General features: G+C 34.7%; 3 protein-coding genes across 5 annotated transcripts; 2 read left to right on the forward strand and 1 right to left on the reverse strand.

Annotated features, from left to right (window-relative positions):
* The first annotated feature begins 5,011 nt into the window (after nt 1–5,011).
* On the forward strand, nt 5,012–7,638 carry LOC109013008 (uncharacterized protein C24B11.05-like). Its single transcript, XM_018994910.2, has 9 exons — nt 5,012–5,185; nt 5,302–5,379; nt 5,528–5,593; nt 5,720–5,817; nt 5,931–5,968; nt 6,270–6,357; nt 6,482–6,748; nt 7,153–7,218; nt 7,316–7,638. Exons 2-9 carry the CDS (start codon nt 5,319–5,321, stop codon nt 7,484–7,486), a joined length of 855 nt encoding a protein of 284 aa, XP_018850455.1. The 5' UTR covers nt 5,012–5,185; nt 5,302–5,318; the 3' UTR covers nt 7,487–7,638.
* A 2,609-nt stretch (nt 7,639–10,247) lies between these two features.
* Nucleotides 10,248–13,159, forward strand: LOC109013009. Its single transcript, XM_018994911.2, has 9 exons — nt 10,248–10,330; nt 11,062–11,136; nt 11,219–11,284; nt 11,435–11,532; nt 11,637–11,674; nt 11,753–11,840; nt 11,968–12,282; nt 12,634–12,699; nt 12,782–13,159. Exons 2-9 carry the CDS (start codon nt 11,076–11,078, stop codon nt 12,935–12,937), a joined length of 888 nt encoding a protein of 295 aa, XP_018850456.1. The 5' UTR covers nt 10,248–10,330; nt 11,062–11,075; the 3' UTR covers nt 12,938–13,159.
* A 1,589-nt stretch (nt 13,160–14,748) lies between these two features.
* On the reverse strand, nt 14,749–18,095 carry LOC109013010 (ubiquitin fusion degradation protein 1 homolog). Of its 3 annotated transcripts, none has more exons than XM_018994916.2 (10): nt 17,988–18,095; nt 17,587–17,638; nt 17,140–17,211; nt 16,770–16,794; nt 16,359–16,391; nt 16,111–16,232; nt 15,887–16,017; nt 15,532–15,755; nt 15,196–15,440; nt 14,749–15,097 (listed from the first exon to the last, which is right to left on the reverse strand). In XM_018994916.2, exons 2-10 carry the CDS (start codon nt 17,590–17,592, stop codon nt 15,002–15,004), a joined length of 954 nt encoding a protein of 317 aa, XP_018850461.1. In that variant the 5' UTR covers nt 17,593–17,638; nt 17,988–18,095; the 3' UTR covers nt 14,749–15,001. The 3 variants fall into 3 exon arrangements, with proteins under 3 accessions (XP_018850461.1, XP_018850458.1, XP_018850457.1); XM_018994913.2 differs by having other exon boundaries at nt 17,140–17,251; XM_018994912.2 differs by having other exon boundaries at nt 17,140–17,256.
* Nucleotides 18,096–18,204: the final 109 nt, after the last annotated feature.

Genomic DNA, 18,204 nt, shown 5'->3' on the forward strand with positions numbered 1-18,204 from the left:
TCATTCAGATATTGAGCAACCGATGTACCTTTTGCCATCTTTAGGTTGAATAGTTTATTCATCAGACGTACCTTGTTATTTGCTGACAGCTTTTCATACATGCAAGACAAAGTCGTTATAAGATTCACCGTGGTTTCTTCCTTTATTACGTTGTGTGCAACTGATCTTGAGAATGCTAACTGTATAAGCCCTGGGACCTGTTGATATAACAGGTTCCAATCGGCATCCTCCATGTTGTCTGGCTTCTTCCCTAGTAGAGAAAGATAGAATCTCTTCCCATAGAAATAGTCCTCGATATGCATTCTCCAATATCCAAAGTTTGTGCCGTCAAACTTCTCGATTCCAAACACCTTCATTTCTTCTCCGGCCATCGTTCTTCTCCTTTAGAACCCAACCTAGGCCTTTGATACCAGTTGTTATGAAAAACAATGAGAAAAAAGTAAAGTAAAAACAAAAATTAATCACAATCGACTCAAATTTATATGGTTCAGCAATGTGCATACATTCGCGGAGCTGCAAAGGATCTTCTTCTCTTGGGGAATGTCAAAATACACTATGGGGATGTAAATACAATGATCTGACGGCCATACTATTAACAATGTACACACACACACACATATAGGTTTTGCGGCGGAAACCCTAGTAAATTCAATTATCGGGTTATTCACTCGAGCGAGTATTGTGCGAGCCTTGAGCAAACTTTCTGTCTGAAGCTCGTTCAAGCCAACTGACGAGTGAGTATTGAGCAAACTCTTTGATTGATATTTGCTCAAGCTAACTGTCAAGTGGGTGTAAAGCAAACTTTTTATCTAAAATTCATTCGAGTGTTATGTCAAGCGAAAGTTGAGAGAACTTTCAGCTTGGCTCCGCTCAAGTTACAAACCAGGCTCCACAAACACACCATGCTTATATGGAGTGAAGCCATAAAGGAAAAAAAGAAGTAATCACAATGTGTTTTCGTGTTTTGAATTTGAAGTTGTTTGGATAACACTATTGGAAATATTTGTAATGTTAAATATTAGTAAAATCAAGTGCGAAATGGTTGCTTCTGCAAGCATGAAGAGTACTTTTTTGAGATGCTAATGAAATGGTCTCTATTTGCAGATTATGAGAAGCTTTATATATATATATATATATATATATATATATATAGATTATAAGAAGCTTTATCTGAAGGAAAATAAGGAAATTCCAAAGAAATATGAGCAATTTTCGAAGTAAAAGAGTACAACTATTTGCCTTGAAGCTTTAAAATAGTTATTGTTTTGGACGTGTTTTGTACATACCGGAAGGACTCTTTGGACAGCTGAGAGGTGGACCAAAGGACCTGCAAACATACAAATAAAAAAGGGAGCTCGGGGGTGGTTAGGTGACCCTCCGATGCTTAAGTTAGTTTTTCCCTTTAGGAAGTGTTTTCTTTGCCCTTCAATTCCATGAGTTTGATCATACCTTGAGCGGGCTTTTATACTAGGTAGTTTAGAGTGTTGTTGCTTCCATTTCCAAAGAGTTGTCCCATCGTGCCTCATGCTTCGGGCACGTGAATCAGTTAGGGGGCGTAATACTCTAAAGGAAATAATTAATGCGGCGTTGAGCTTTGACTCACGTCTTGGTGCCCCCTTAAACAGGTCCGACTAGTCCCTCTCTCTCTTTGCAGGGAGAGCCATGGCTGTTCTTTTGACACGCATTCTCACAGCTACTACTTCACGACCATCATTTCGGTTGAATCTCAGCCTGCTGCAACGACGCCCATTTTTCTTTCCTTAGTGCAAGAGTCATGGTTACTCCTCCCACACGCTTCCTAGCGGTTGTTTTCTAAAGACTTGAGGAGTTGGCGTCCCCTCGGCCTGTCTTGGTGGCGCCCACCTTCCTTTTCCTAGGTGAATGGTGGTTATAACTTCTCCCACACGCTTCCTGGTGGCCACGTGCTGATGATGATTCAAGGCGGCTGACAAGTCGGCATATGTCACCCCTGGCCACCTCTGTCGACGTCTCATTACTCTTGGGCTGGGCTGAACAAGCCTCTCACTTAGTGGGACAAGCCCACCACAAGTCGTTATCTTCGCTTTGCTAGACTGATGGGTCTCCTTTAGGTCGTGGGATCTTGGACTCTTGGGCTGGGTCTTTTTACCCTCTCCAGTTATTCTTTGAACCTTTTTCAGTCATTAGATTGGGAATTTCAAATTCAGACAACGCTGTTTCTTGTTAAATGTTGGTTATTGAAATGTGAAACAATGTAGGAGTATCATCCTTAACTCTTGAGACATTTTTTCAGAGCTTCTGTGTGTTCCAAGGCACTAACTAACATGTAATAGATTTTCGTGTCTTTAATTTTTCCTTGTTATGATTATACATTTTAAATTATGTTGCTTATAGTCGTGCTGCTGAAAAGGAGGATGTGTGTAAACTGAAAGTAGCACGTCCTTTGCGGTAGCAATATGTTGGAGTTTTAGATGCAATGGTGGGTTTTTCATTTATTTTCTTTTAGAGAGTTTTAACATTGCAATGGTGGATGCTGTGAATTCTGGGTAGTTTTAATATTCTGGTTTACTTTCAGCTCACCCTTGAATACCCTTGAATGATTTCTCTAGTTCAGCTAGCACAGATCATGGTATGGCAGGTTCTATTTTTGAATGAAAAGTCTAGCTTGCTTCTCTGTACTTCTAGCTGCCATGGAATGTTTTGGTGGGGGTGGACTGAGGTGAGGCTTTTCTAATCCTGTGGTCTAAACTGTATTAAGGGCTCAAGGCTATGGATTCAAGCTTTACTGTGATTTCATTTCGGGTTCTTACGCAACTGAAACAAAAAAGCATTAGAAAAACCTCCAAAGAATTCTATTAATTCACAAGTTTTTGTGCCTAGTGCACATGGATCAGTACTTGAAGTGGAGGAATGAATCTATCTTACTGCACTGAAGATTAAAGAGAATGCAGATCAAACTTTGCCAAGTAAACCATGTTCTGTATTCCCAATATATGCTACCTCCCTTCCAAAAACTCAAGTATAACTTGGATTGAAAAAAAATAAAAATTAAGACGTTTCTTGTGTTAAATTAACCTTGGCATATCCTATGAACTTGTATTCTCTCTATGGTGTTTTTTTAGGGAAATTCTATATATAGATTACACCCTCATCCCACTATAATGAAGTGACATTGTCCATTAATTAATCTTTATATTTTTTCTTTAAAAAAATAAAAAATGATCCGACGGTGATGAGCGTGCCACATTTTTTCTTGTCATTTTAAGCTGTTTAAACCCATGGTTTATCTGATCATTTTTTCTTAGTCACTACGATTTTTGAAGCTTTGTAATTTGTATTATCATGATTTTCATATCCATTGGTTCTTGTTGAACAGCTTGGTCTTTTGTCATGTGGTATTTGAGAACTAAAAGACCGTTTTGGTTAAAAAAAAAAAAAAAAAAAGAAAGATGAGAAAACAAGCCTCCGATGTTTTATTGACCTTGAATTAGTCTAGCAAACAAGTTTTGAGTATTTGATTTGACCCTACTAATGTCAATTCAATCCGCACCATCATCACGCGGTAAGAGGTAATTGTTAGCCTTTGAAGTTTGAAATCTAAAAATTTGAATCGTCAGACGTTGGTTGCTTTTGATTTTGAGAGCTTTAAAAGGTACTTCTAACAATTTAAAAACTCTTTTAAATAATAATAAAAAAATATTATGTTTGCTAAATTTATAGAAAGTATTTTAATTAAACACCTAAAATAAGTTGAAAATTCACCTTTTTAACAATTTCATAAGTTTTTTATTAATTAGAAAGCTCATGCGTTGATAGCCACCGTAACAATTATAAAAGCGTTTCAAGAGTATGTTTATCAAATTGTGAACAACTTTTCAATAGTTTTGATAAAATTTTACAATTAAAAACTCTATTATCTATGGAAATTCTAAACATGCACGAAATCCTTCCGGTACCAAGATCATAAACGATGAATTCTATGCATCAGTTACTATTTATTTTCATATTCTATATGATCTATAATTTTTTTTTTATAGGGTGTGAGGAGTGTTTTTCATAGGATGCGAGGATGTTTTCATAAGATGCGAGGTATGAGATAGTGAATAGTGACTGATGAAAAGAATTTTTTATTAAATATATTTATATTTATATATATAAGCACTTATTACCATATGCACGCATTGTGGTAGTTAATTACAAGATTATGTAGGATAATTCCCTATAGTTTTATTGGAACTCTCAAGAGATATTGGTCTTTGGAATAAGTGGATGCAGGTTATTGGTAGAACAATAGATTAATTAAAATCCAGGTGCATGCCAAACTTAAAAATATTGCAAAGATTCTTTGATCACGTTTGTCTATTGTTTTCTTCCCAAAAGAAAATACTCTCTCCCAAAAACATTGCAAGATTATTCAGCATGTCACGCAGGCATCTATAATAGTCAAAGACAACAAATGTAAAAGGAAGGGTCGAAACGCGTGGTGTTATAATTTAATAACATTGGATCGTTTTCCCTCTTGTTTAACACAATTCCAAATTGCACGTTGTTGGATAAGCTCGTATAAAATATGCACGAAACAGATTCTTTGTGATTTTGGCTAATTTCTAAAAAATAATGTTACATATAATCATGGAGTGCATAAGTGTCGTATAATTATTTTTAAAAAAAAGTAAGGTCTATTATTAAAATATTAAATTTTTTTATATAAATTTTAAATTTACTCATTTTTTTTTTAAAAAGTTACGTAACACTTACACGTTCACATGTACAAATACATTTCTCCTCTCAAAATATGAACACAAAAATGTCGTCTGGAAGAACATGATGTACATATATATTAAAGTGGCGACCGGTGTGACAGTGACACTGACCCTGACCTCCATTATTGGCTTTGGTTATCTATTTTCAATATATGCTTCAAGCCTTCAATTCAATTATGAAGAGAGTCAAAAAGGTAGATGACTAAATTCTTTATAAAATAAAATTAAAAAAAAAAAGAAAAAAAAAGAAGAGAGACTTATTTTGGGGGTTGGGAGACTGCTTCTTGAGAGGTTAGAACCAATGAGGAAGAATATGTGACTTTCCTCTTGGTTTCCATTTTGCACAGGCATCTTCTCGATATAACCCAACATCTCCACCTTCTTCTTTGTCCAATCTCCTTCCTCAGTCGACCTTTGCATCTCTCTCTCTCTCTCTCTTTCTGGTACTGTCTCGTCTCCAAAATATATTATACTTCATGTATTGATCTCTCCTCTCATTTTATTTTATTTTTCATGTTGGTTTCCTTAAATGATCACTGACAGTACTGGCTTTTCTTAGTTAATTTATAGATTGACATGGAACATAAGGACCAGTACCAGAAGGCCCTAATGGCAAAGTACGAGTGTCTTCTCTTTGGTAAGCTTTCTTGCTTGCCTGCTTGGATCGTTTTGAACCCTCATGTTTTTTTCTTTTGATTTTTTTTTTTTATCCGAGTGAATAATCTCAGGGGCATACAAAGCTCACTTAATTAACGGGTAAATATTAATGCGCGCGTTGCTTGCAGATCTTGACGACACTCTTTATCCCCTGAGTTCTGGTTTGTCAAAAGCATGCACCAAGAATATTGAAGGTTATTACTACTGAATGCATTCGTTGATATTCTGATCTAGTTCCTGTTGCGTTTGCAAATTATTTATCTTTAATCATATTCTTACATTACAGTACTGCACCCTGTTCTTTGAATTACCCTCTACAGATTACATGGTTCAGAAACTTGGCGTAGAGGAAAAGCAAGTCCCTGAGATGAATCATGTACTGTACAAGAATTATGGAACAACACTGGCGGGTCTAAAGGTAGGTATATATATATATATATATATAGTGATCTTATTCTCCTCTTTTCAAAAAGAAGAAAATTTTCTCAAACAGTTGCATTATTCTATATATTAATTATATTCCCTTTCCAGGCAATTGGTTTCAACTTCGATTATGATGACTATCATAGGTACCAACATGGAAATTTCCACCTTTCCTTTTTACTTTTGTATCTTTTCGTAAAGAACTCGTTTGTTTTTATAATTATTTTTATCTCATTTTATTTTTATAATTTTTTTAAATTTTTACATAAAATAAAATAAATAATTCAATTTTTTCAAATTCTAAAATAAAAATAATATTAAAAAAATATATTCTAACAATAATTTATTCAAATTTTAATTTTTATTCCAATTCATCTCATCTTATCTGTAAAAACAAACGAGGCAAGTTGTGTTAATCTCAGACATCCCATGATTCCCGTTTTGCAGTTTTGTTCATGGGAGATTACCGTATGAAATACTAAAACCTGACCATGTTCTGAGGAGTTCGTTGCTTAGCTTGCCTATTCGGAAAGTTGTAAGTACTTGGCTAATTTCTTTCTGGCCGATACATTAATGAAGAAAAAACTTAGATAGATTATATAGCATGCATTGAGCTTAATTTCCTGTGACAAATGTTTTCGGATTGTTCAAATGTGTAGATTTTCTCAAATGCGAATAAGGCCCATGTCGCCAAAACTCTCAGCAAGCTTGGATTGGATGAGTGTTTCGACGTGATTGTATGCTTTGAGACTCTGAACCCGACCACCAACGAGAAGATCAATGAATGCCATAATATCATTGACGTTCCTTCAGATCAATCCAAGAATGCTGAGTCGGAGCTTCCGAAGACTCCAATCATCTGCAAACCATTCGAAAATGCATTTGAACTTGCATTCAATAAAGCCAACATCAATCCTCAAAGAACAGTAAGAAATCAAATTAACGCTCTGTATTTTAAATTATAAGGTATTGATCATCAAAGAAAGCTAGGATTGATAAAAAGAACCCAAATAAATAGCCAGAACACATCATGTATTGCAAGCATTTTCCTAATTCACATGCTGGCAAAGTGTAGTTTTTCTAAAGGAATTTACTATACATCATCCACTATTCACTCTCACACCTCACACCTATAGCTTTTTTATAACTGGGTACTTATAAGGTGTCGGGTGTTTTTATAGGGTATGAGTGTGTTTTTCATAGAATGTGGAGTGGTAAATAGTGACTGATGAGAAAAAAATTTTTTACTAAAAGATATTTTCCTTAAAGAATATGTTTCATTGTAATATTGATGCTATCAGCTTCTTGCATGCTTTTCTTCCATTTTCAGCTCTTCTTCGATGACAGTATCCGAAACATACAAACTGGGAAGCTTATGGGCCTTGACACCGTTCTGGTAAGCCATTAATTAGTACATCTGAATGTAAACCTGCTAATTACATTATTCTGATCACTATATCGAATGTAATATATACGTATGTATATATATATAGGTGGGAGCATCTCAACGAGTAGATGGTGCAGATTATGCTTTAGAAAGCATACACAATATTAAAGAAGCATTGCCTGTGCTCTGGGAAGATCAAGCCATTGATGAAGATCATCAGTCAGGAAGCATCGTTTATCCAAGAAACAATACAATCGAGACACCTGTAAAAGCCTAGCTAGCTAGCTAGCATTTGAATACATATATAGTTTGTGTGGATAATATCATCCGAATAAAGTAGTATATCTGTTTAAGCATTTCAGCATATAATATAGCTGTATATGTATCTTTGAATGTGAGCATCACGTGGTCGATGAATTTGTTAATTAATTAAGTTTTTTATTGCTAGTTAATTAACCACGAGATCCTCGTGAAATATAATAGTATTCATGTAGTACTACTAGGTCGGTATGAATTAATCTTTATTTGGAATTATCAAGTACTGTGCCTGAACACGTTGAAACTTAATTCAAATAATATAACTTCGGTAAAGAAATCGTGTTCATCATCTTGATAAGAAATTCCATCAATTATATACTCACAAATTGACATGATTTTATATGATCCGTTATATTTATTTTATAATAAAAATAATTATTTTACAATCTAACCTATTACATCAAGTCATCACGTCAGTTTATAAATTTAGTTCTGACCAGGACATTTCTCCTCAAAATAATATATATATATATTCCACGTATAGATGTGTAAGAAATGGAAATGCATTAAATCTCCTCGAATTAACTCAATTGATCAAAGATTTGGTAAAGGTTCAGACACAATAACATGCAGATTTACAAATAAATAGTGTAATTATATTTTTTTTTCTCTTTTGTGTACCAAAAATTATAGTATTTTCACTTCTATAATGTGAGATAAGTGTTCCATAGCAACCGTTTCAATCGGGATTTTATACAAGAGTAGTTCAACTTTAGATTGCATCATAAATCATTCGAGTAGTGAGATCTGGACGCCAATATACCATTAACCATAAGACTAGACTATTGAAGAAGCCGATTTGGAAAGACTATTGAAGTTATTTCTTATTTTATGTTTCATTACTTATTACTTCATACCAATTTATTTGGAGTATTTGAACTCATGACGTGCTTCTCTTCTATTATTGTCCATATATATATATATATATATATATATATATATTATATATATATATTTATGTAGATCTAATCCAGACCGGCTCTTTCATTAGGCGAGTTAGGCAATTGCCTAAAGTTCCTAATGGAAGAAGGCCCCCCCCCAAAATAATAATATATAAAGTAAAATTTTAAAATATATATATATACCCAATAAAAAACTTTAATTAATTTAATGAGAATGCGAATATAAACAAGATCAAATAGATATTATATCATTATTAGTTTTTAAAAGTATAACATATAATAATTATTTTACATATTTTTCTTTTAAGAATACATTTCTTTTTTACCATTATTAGTTTAATATATAATTAATGTAAAAATTATAAATAATAAAATTTAATTTTCCAACGTTCATAAAAGGTTTTTGTATAATCATTTGAAAATGCAAGGGGCCACTTTTTTTCAAATGTGTAAGTTGTTTATAAAACTTAATTGACAATAATTATTATAATTGTGTCTAAAAGTTTAAAGTACTTGTAAAACTACGTTTGATAAAATTCACTCTGCATCAAAAATTTTCTAATAAAGATTAAGTCAATTATTAATTGAAAATGTAGTATAAAATCTTAATCAATAATTTTACTTTACAAAACAATAGGAATTATTTTTAAATAAAAATATAATATAAAAAATAAATTTATTTAATTTTACTTAAAAGAAAAAAAAAAAAAAAAGCCTCACTCAAAATTTTAACCTTAGTCCCGGAAAGTATTGAGCCGATTCTAAACTTAACCAAATGAATCATTCAGGAAATCTCATACTACGGTAGTTCTAGAGATGTGAGTCTAGTCCAACTGTTGGTGTGAGTTCAAGTTTGACTATAAGATCTCATTTATTTTCATAATTTTTCTCAATTCATTTCATCTTATCTAATCATTATAAATTTTTTAAATTCTCACATAAAATAAAATAAATAATTTAACTTTTTCAAATTTTAAAATAAAAATATTATTAAATCTCAGCCATTATTAAATTTTTAACTTTAATTTCAATTCATTTGATTTTATTTATAAAAACCATCGAGATAAAATTTAAAAAATTGAAAGACATGAAGTAGAATCATTTTATATTTTAATTAGAACAATCTGGTAGGGGAAAGAAAAGAAGAAGAAATCTTGACGTTATTTGAAAATATTTTGCATTTGAAACAGTATAAAGACGTCATTGCTGATTTTAATTACAAGTAAAAAAAATAAAATTTGAAAACTTTTCCGTTTTCTCGCCGCGTTTCCCTCAGGGCCTCGGGCTGTAGCCTGTGGGGGCGTGGCCAAGTTGCCAACCTTGTATCCCCGAGCGGTCTCCAATTTACGAGGAAAAGTGAGAGTGCGATGTTACGTACAGTGTTCAAATTGTTCAAATGAAAATAAATCTCTTTTTTTTAATATCCTTATAATAATATCGTTATCGAAAAGATATTTCAAATGGGTTTACGTATATGAGAAGAGTTTTGCTATTTATAAATCTATACACCATATATCAAATTTTTTTTATTTTTTTAAATTTTTTTTAAAGTTTTTTTTATTTTATTATTCTTAAAATAATTAAATTATTTTACTCATAATTCATATACCATACATTTAATAAAAAAATAAAATTAAAGAAATTATAAAAAAGATAGTGTGTGGTGTATAAAGTTTAAGAATAAAATTTTTCATATGAGAAATGACACGACAAAAAACTCACGCGGGTATGTGACCTGTCATAATATAATAGGTCCACGTAAGACTTGGTCAAAAAGCTGTTTCTTCTACTTTTCTCCCAACGCTTCTACGGCTTCTTATTTAAAGCCATCAACTCCACTACCTTCTTCTTCTTCTCCTCTCTCTCTCTCTCTCTGTCATCTGTCGGCCGCTTTTGATCTGGTAAATGCTTGCTCTCCTTGGTTTTTTTTTCCTTTTTCTTTTCAAAAGAATTCGTTTGTCACTTATTTTCGTAGCAGTTTCCAGTAATGTGGGTTAAATGCCTAGCAGTTTGAAACTTGAACTGCGATCTGTTGTCTGTTTGATGAGTTAATCTGGCTAGTGATTTTGGGTGCTATTTTATTTATCAGTGCTTATTTCCTTTCCGTTCATACGTGCGGTTTTCTCTCCTGAAGTAGATTGGTGAATACTTGGCGTTTTTTGATGATTCGAATCTCCCATGTCTTGTTTTATATAACAGTGCTTTTTAGGTTTTGGGCTGTTGATCGGAGTTTTTGAGCGTTTTAGATGTTGTTTTGGAAGACGTTGTTTAGTTTTCTGAATTTGAGATGTCATTCTTCTCCGTTCGATGTTAGAACATCGGTTCAAATTCTTCTTTTAATGTGGATCTGATTACTTTAGTCAATGTCTAGTCCATGGTTTTCTATTTAATAAATATACAAGCCCAATCTTGCATTTCTATTTAATTGTAGAGTTTCCTCTTATTGCTCTTTTTTCTTTGAGCAATGGCTCTTTTTATTATAAACTATTTCTATCTTTCTCTTATTTTCAGAATAATTTTATTTAGGTAATGTAAATGGAGTTAAGATACAAAGTTCGTACTTCAGTTATATTTTTAACATTATTTGGTTTAGTTCCTACATTAATGCTTATGCGATTTTTTAAATTTGAAGCCTTCGAGAACAGAATGGAAAATGAGGATCAGCTCGAACAAGCTTTGAAGCCAAAATACGAGTGTCTTGTATTCGGTAAGCCTTGATTTACAACTTCCTTTTGGTTCTGAAACTTACCATGTTGGAAATCATAACAATTAGATATATCTAATTTCAGATCTGGATGACACTCTTTATCCTTTAAGCTCTGGTTTGTCGGCACAAATCACCAAGAACATCCAAGGTAATGCATGACCTTTTTTATTTCAAAGAAGTCATTTTTAACTCATTCTATTTATTGTTGGGTTAATTTAGAAAACAGATCAATGATTTTAATTATTTTATATATAATGAAAATCATATGTTCATAACCCCTCCAAATGGCCTATCATAGAATACATGCTTCAAAAACTTGGCATAGAGGAGAATAAGGTTCCCCAATTATGTGTTGCGTTGTACAAGGATTATGGAACAACACTGGCTGGTCTCAAGGTATTATCTGGTATTCTATTTCACAACTTGTTTCTGAGAATATATATATACGATTTAGAGCAGTTTGATAACGAATCCACTATGATGATCTTTCTTCTCTTCAGGCTATTGGCTACAACTTTGAATATGATGACTTCCATAGGTACCAACTCCTGGTTTCCACAAACTGTCTTTTGATGTAAGACATTAGTCTTTTCGTCTCATGCGTCCTATTTTACAGTTATGTTCATGGGAGATTGCCCTACCATATGCTAAAAACTGACCCTGTTCTGAGGGGTCTTTTGCTTAGCCTGCCTATTCGGAAAGTTGTAAGTTTCTTCCTCTCATTATATACATACAGAGTGCTCCTTTAAATAGGATCCAGGGTTGGGTTGTTTAGAGAGTGGCTAGCGCTGACGTTTTCTCCTCATGTTGATGTATGGTCTTTTCGTATAGATTTTTACGAATTCAGACAAGGCCCATACTGTTAGAGCGCTTAGCAGGCTTGGATTGGAGGACTGCTTTGAAGGGATCATATCCTTTGAAACCCTAAATCCAACCCTCAAAAAGGGGTTTCCTGTTGAAGCGGATGACAAGGATGGAGACCCAAGACCAAGTGGCATTTCAAGCACTGAAGCTTTTGACATTAATGAGTATTTGAGCCATCCTAATGCTAGTTTGGAACTTCCAAGGACCCCAGTTGTCTGCAAACCATTTGAACAGGCATATGATGAAGTTTTCAAGATGGCCAACATCGACCCTCAAAGAACAGTGAGAATATTAATCCACTTTCGTGGACAATGGTGGTGCCAGATTGAATCTGCCGCTGCATTAGCCCTTTTTTCTTTTCTTTTTTTGGCATCTTTCTGGTCATAAGTGGTTATCTGATAAAGTAAATATTATGAAGCATTAATACTCTGTATATGTCCTGTATACTTGGGCTTTTACCTATTCTTTTGATCAATAAAATCTTACTTGTGGATAAAAAAAAACTTTCTGACCAAAACTAGCCTGCCTGATAATGATTTTCACCATTTTTTTCTCACCATGATCTGTAACTCTTCTGCATATTTTGTTCGGCCATTTTTTTTTTATTAACATTATAACTTCTTGGTTTCGCAGCTATTTTTTGATGATAGCCTTCGTAATATACAAGTTGGGAAACGCGTGGGCCTTCACACTGTGTTGGTAAATTCCTCTATCGGGGTTATTGTGACAGTGCTTGTGCATAGAATATGATTATAATCTAATTTTACGTAAATGGCTGTAGGTGGGCACTCCTCACCGCACTCAAGGCGTGGATTATGCACTGGAGAGCATACATAACATTAGAGAAGCATTGCCAGAGCTCTGGGAAGCTGAAGAGAAGTCTGAGAGCGTTAGCTATTCTGGAAAGGTTGCAATTGAGACATCTGTGCAGGCTTAGCTTGTATGTCCTTGCAATAAGGTTGGGCAATTTCCATCTAGGCAATGCCCTTGGTACCTTTTTTTTTTTTTAATGTACTATTTTATGCTACAGCCCTTTCCAAAGCAAGTTTGCCATTGTAATATCGAAACCCCAACTTCACATTTATCTCGTCTACTTTTGGTTGCTTTAACACTTCTTGGTCTGGTAGTGGACTATCTTTAACATGTCTCTCATTCTATATATCTCCATCCCCAAACCATGTTACTCTAGACAATCTGACTTTACTTGGCAAATACATTTCAATATGGTAAGATGGGAAAAATACAGTTTGCACCCCGACTGCGGGATGTTTTATACGTGTCATCTCAACCTATCGAGACTAACACATTACATCTTTCTTTTACAAAAAAAAAAAATAAAAGAGGTCGACACTTCAATTTTATTGATAAAACATTAGATACTAAATTATCAAAAGGTTGTAATATATATGCACTCTCCGTTAAGATTCAGTTAAAATTGTGTCATGATCCCTGTTTTATGAAAATGTTTTATCCATCTATGGCATGTGTTAGACGAGAGTGATGCTTAAGTTTGAGTCAATAGTTTGTCAATTTTAATAGATTGGAGTGTTCAAATAGTTTGAGGGTGTAAATTCTATCATTATTTTTTTTTCGTGATACGATTGTAGCGAGGAGAGTATACGATGAATGAAACATAAACACTGAACTGCATGTGCGTTGACACCGACTAAAAAGCTGCAAATCTGATGACAAATTGAGAGAACCATACCTTGTAATGTATTTTGTATTCATCCTTCTGTAGTTTACACAGGAATGACAACCAATTAGGTTTTCTCCAGCTATGTGGTAACTACTCATAGTCCACACTTCTGGTAGACGATCTATTAAGACAAATATTTGTTCAATAAAAAGATTTCATACAATTAAGGTCACAACTTTAGGTAGCTTATTTTGCTACATTAGATTGCAAAAAAGTCTTTGCAATATATATGTAGATCCAACGTATTACATCTAGTCGCGTCATTTTATGAACTTGTTTTTGTGAAATCTATTCGTGAACCGAACACTTCTTATTTATTAATGCTTATCTATCAACTCTACGGCCACAAAGAGAATATATCGAAACCGATTGATTTGGGATATCTTGGCATAGTTCCAATTACAGGGTCTTTTCTTAACCCTTCCCTTACATTCTCCTGAAATTCATATCCATTAGCAGAATGCGTTCCAGTTCAAATATTTGCACTGGGGTTAGCACTATTGTAAGTAATATCCACAAGCAGGTCAATCAGGCAGCCATGGCCCTTGCCCATGGGGGTTGTAGTTGCAAACTTACTAACGATGTTGTTCGGATATTCAAGTGACAGACGTGTTGTAAATTGCATAGCAAGGCTCTAAAGAAACTAACGAACTGATGGTATTATCATTTTATTACTCTGCTTGAAAAATAAGTCTTTTACGTACTGCCCATATATACATTTATACAAGAAAAGGAAAGAAACAAGTAGAAGTTTCGGTGCAAAGTTCATAAATCTCGTTTAGGAAACGTTGTGCCGTTGGAGAGCTGTTTGGTTGGTGCTCTGCCTGCTTTGGAAGGTTGGTGCCTTTAAGGTTTTGGTTTGGAAACATGGTGACGTTGGAGCCTCTTGGTTGACCAGATTTTATTACAATGTTATTTTCAGTAGAAATTATGTGCGACACTGCGAAGCTGAATTTGTGTTCTATTACTAGTGACTCGTCGTATGTCTGTCAGCTTTGGTTTGTGCATTAGGGAAAGTAAAGAATCCTCACCATGTTGAAGACATTCAATTAGTCAAAATCAATAAATGCTTAATATAAAATAACCTCTAGTCTTCTATACAGTATGCACATAATATTTGAATCGTCAGAGTCCATCTCAACTCCAGAGCAATAAATTTTTGTTCATATGAACACATATGAGTCCTGAAAAGAAGCAAATGCAGGAGACCTACTGGGTTAGGAATTTAGGATATTCCATTTCCAAACTGGCCAGATTTTATCTCCTATCTGTTGAGACGAGTGGAAAAGCTTTTCATTACGATTAGCCTTTCAGAGAATACTTTTTCCCTGTGAATGCTTGAAACTTTGGCTCTTCCACCTTTTGAGGCTGCTCTTGACTGTTGTTCTCTGGGGCAACCTGACATTACAGAAGTCAAAATGAAGACCAGGTTTAGCCCCAGTTTCGCAATAAATAAGCAACAGATAGATATGAAATAAAATAAGGGCTAGACATACTTTTGGTGCTGCTTTTTGTGGTTGGTTGACATTTGAACCAAACACAAGCTTTCCAGCAGGTTGTTGCGAGGCAGGCTTAGATGACTTAGAATCCTCGGTTCCATTATGAGCCTCTGGTTGATGTTGCTTAAGCTTGGGAGAAGCAGCTGGTGCAACCGGTTGGGTTGAGGGTTTCCCATCCAAACGTCTGCCAAAACCGGTGAATGGGCTGAACTTGGGTATCTTTCTGGCAGGCTCTTCTTGATCTAACATTGCATTAGAAAAAATGAGTAAGAAATGCTCTGATCAAACCTTGTGTGCAAACGTCAAAAAAGGGAGAAAAAGGAGGCAAAGAACCTTCTAGGCGTGTCTTTTTCAACGGAGCTGATGGTGCTGGTTTTTCAGGTTCTTTATAATCAAGAGGAGGGGCAAAGTCAACCTCGCAGTCAGTTTCAATAATACTGACTGCGGAAGAGGGTTTTGTTTCAACTATATCAATGTAATACTTCTTATTGTTATAAGCAACCATGATAGTATCACCAGTTGTCAAACAAGAGTAGCTCCTTAAAGAAGTTTCCAAGCTGCAAATGAACATAGGGATAAGATCACCAAGATATAAATAATATAAATATACGTGCTATTGTGCATATGTAAGTGTAGAGATCAAGGCCATTGCTAAGGCACAGATGAAAGTGGAAATTAATCAACTAACATTGCTTTGGGGTTGGAGATATCTAAGAAGTCCTTGGTGTGTGGCTGCAGCTTCACATATGTTCCCTTTGCTAGGCTGGCATTCTTCACTTGCACTATCTGTCCCTCTTGCAGGAGCATGTTTTCCATCATCTAACAGTATAAAAAGAAAAGGTCGTAGTAAGAAGCAAATCTTGAGTAGAACCACAGCACTTTTTCAAAGAATAAAAGAGATAAAAGGCATACCCAGTATGGTAAATATATCAGTCCTTCATCAGCAACAAATTCTAGGACTCCACAATGAGTGACTCGTCCAGCAGAAAGATTGCTAAGCTCAAATAACATAGGGTATTCTATGCGTAAATATGCTGGAGGAAAAAAAATCAAATGTTGACGTTTCCTGAATAGAAGGCACTCCCTTAAAGGCAAACCCAGCTTGCATAAGAAGAAGGAAATAAAAAGAAGGCAAGGTTTGAAATAGTTTTTTCACTTACATAGGCGATCAAGAGCTGAGGGAGGCATAATTACTGGAAGCAAAAAGAAATCCCATTAGTAATTTTTAAGCCTTAAGAACTACCACAACTTCGAGTGTGTGTATTAAACCCATAGGGGTTGGCTCAAGTGGTAAAGGCCTTGAGCTTAGGGGTATGCTCCCCTAGGTCTAAAGTTCAAATCCCCTTAGGTGCAAACAATCTTTAGGGGCCATCGAATTGGAGGATTTTCCCCTTGAATTACCAGAGATGCACTTGCGGAAAACTCCTTGCCGAGGGCCTATACACCCCCGGGATTAGTCAGGACGTTGTTCCGAACACCCGGTGCTAATAAAAAAACAACTTTGAGTGTGAGTGTGTGTGTGTGTATAGACTAGGGATATCATCACATAATTGGGCAAGCAGTAGACGTACTTTTATCACCCTTTTCCAGATGTGACTGCAAAAATTCAGAAAATAAGAAGTCTGGAATCAGAAACTTAGAAACAATCAAGGGACTGACAAAAGAGTATCTGCACCAACTAATGTCACAATTCTCAAACTAATTATGGATACAAACCAGTATTTTCTTCTGTTGTATGCCTTATTATAAATATTACACGGTGAACAATGCAAGTTGGCTAGCTTACAAATCAAATTACCTATTTCAACAGATTTTATAATTGGAATATAATGTCGTATATTTGGTTCAAGTCCAATGGCGATGATTCTACCATTTCCTGCTTGAACAACGGAATTTCTTATAGAAAAGTAAATAAACTTTGTCAAGAGGTAATTCTCAAACCTTATCAATGAAAGAGAGAGGGTAACAACGATAACTCTGTTGAAAGGTTGAACTACGGACTTCTTGGAAAGCCTTTAACATTAGAACAACTGATCAGATTTGAAATCAAAACCTGAGCTAGAAACAACATATAAAATCGAGAAGTTAGAGAGAGAAGATATATAAGCCAATCAATTGCCACCTACCAACTGTTGCTATTACCAAACCATCTCAAAGCATAAATCTTACTTATTCCACACAAGATATATATGCAAAGGGTTACTATTTTCTTTTCCTTTGTTTGCATTAATGCTAATCGGTTGGATTGACCAATATACAATGAATAAAATAAAATCCATTTCTCAATCCATTTCGGATTCCACCATTTTTTTTTTCCTTCTCTTTCTTCAAGAGATCAATCCAGCAAAAATAAATCACAAAGAATACAAGCATGGGTAATTTAGATACCATCATTACTGGGCCTGACAAGTTCCCAAGCCACTATAATAGTTCCTTGAGCCTGAAAAATCCAAAAAAAACAAAAAATTAGACAATGACAAACACAAAACCCAATTTAAATAATAACCAATCCGAACCAAAACTAATAAAAGACATAAAAGTTTAAGCTCGTTATGAAGATCCCATCAACCATATATGATCCATTCCATTGCCAATCCAATCCCATACAAAAATGAAAACTTACCCACCAAAAAAAATTAAGATTAAAAGTGAAAACAGAAAACCCAGAGAAGAAATCGACAGTGTAGCGTACAGAAGTAAAAGCTGATTATATCCGATTGTATCAATATATAAGAAAACAAAGTTGGGGTTTAGATCAGAAAAAGGATAAAAAAAAAACTGCTTAGAACCTTTGAGATTGTGATGGACAACCAAGGTATTGGAAGGTTTTGCCAAATTGCAGGCTCACCAATGCAGGCTGAGTGCAGCGAAATCCGGTAGCGGTTTGGAAAGGTGGCTCTGGCTTTTTATAGGTAAAGAGGACTGTATAGAAAAACTGGGCGAACAGTGGCTATTGGTTGGCCCAGTAAAGTTAAGGTCGGGCCGATTGCTACGTTTTCATCAAGC

Source organism: Juglans regia, chromosome 14 (assembly GCF_001411555.2).
Source record: "Juglans regia cultivar Chandler chromosome 14, Walnut 2.0, whole genome shotgun sequence".
Lineage (NCBI taxonomy): Eukaryota > Viridiplantae > Streptophyta > Magnoliopsida > Fagales > Juglandaceae > Juglans > Juglans regia.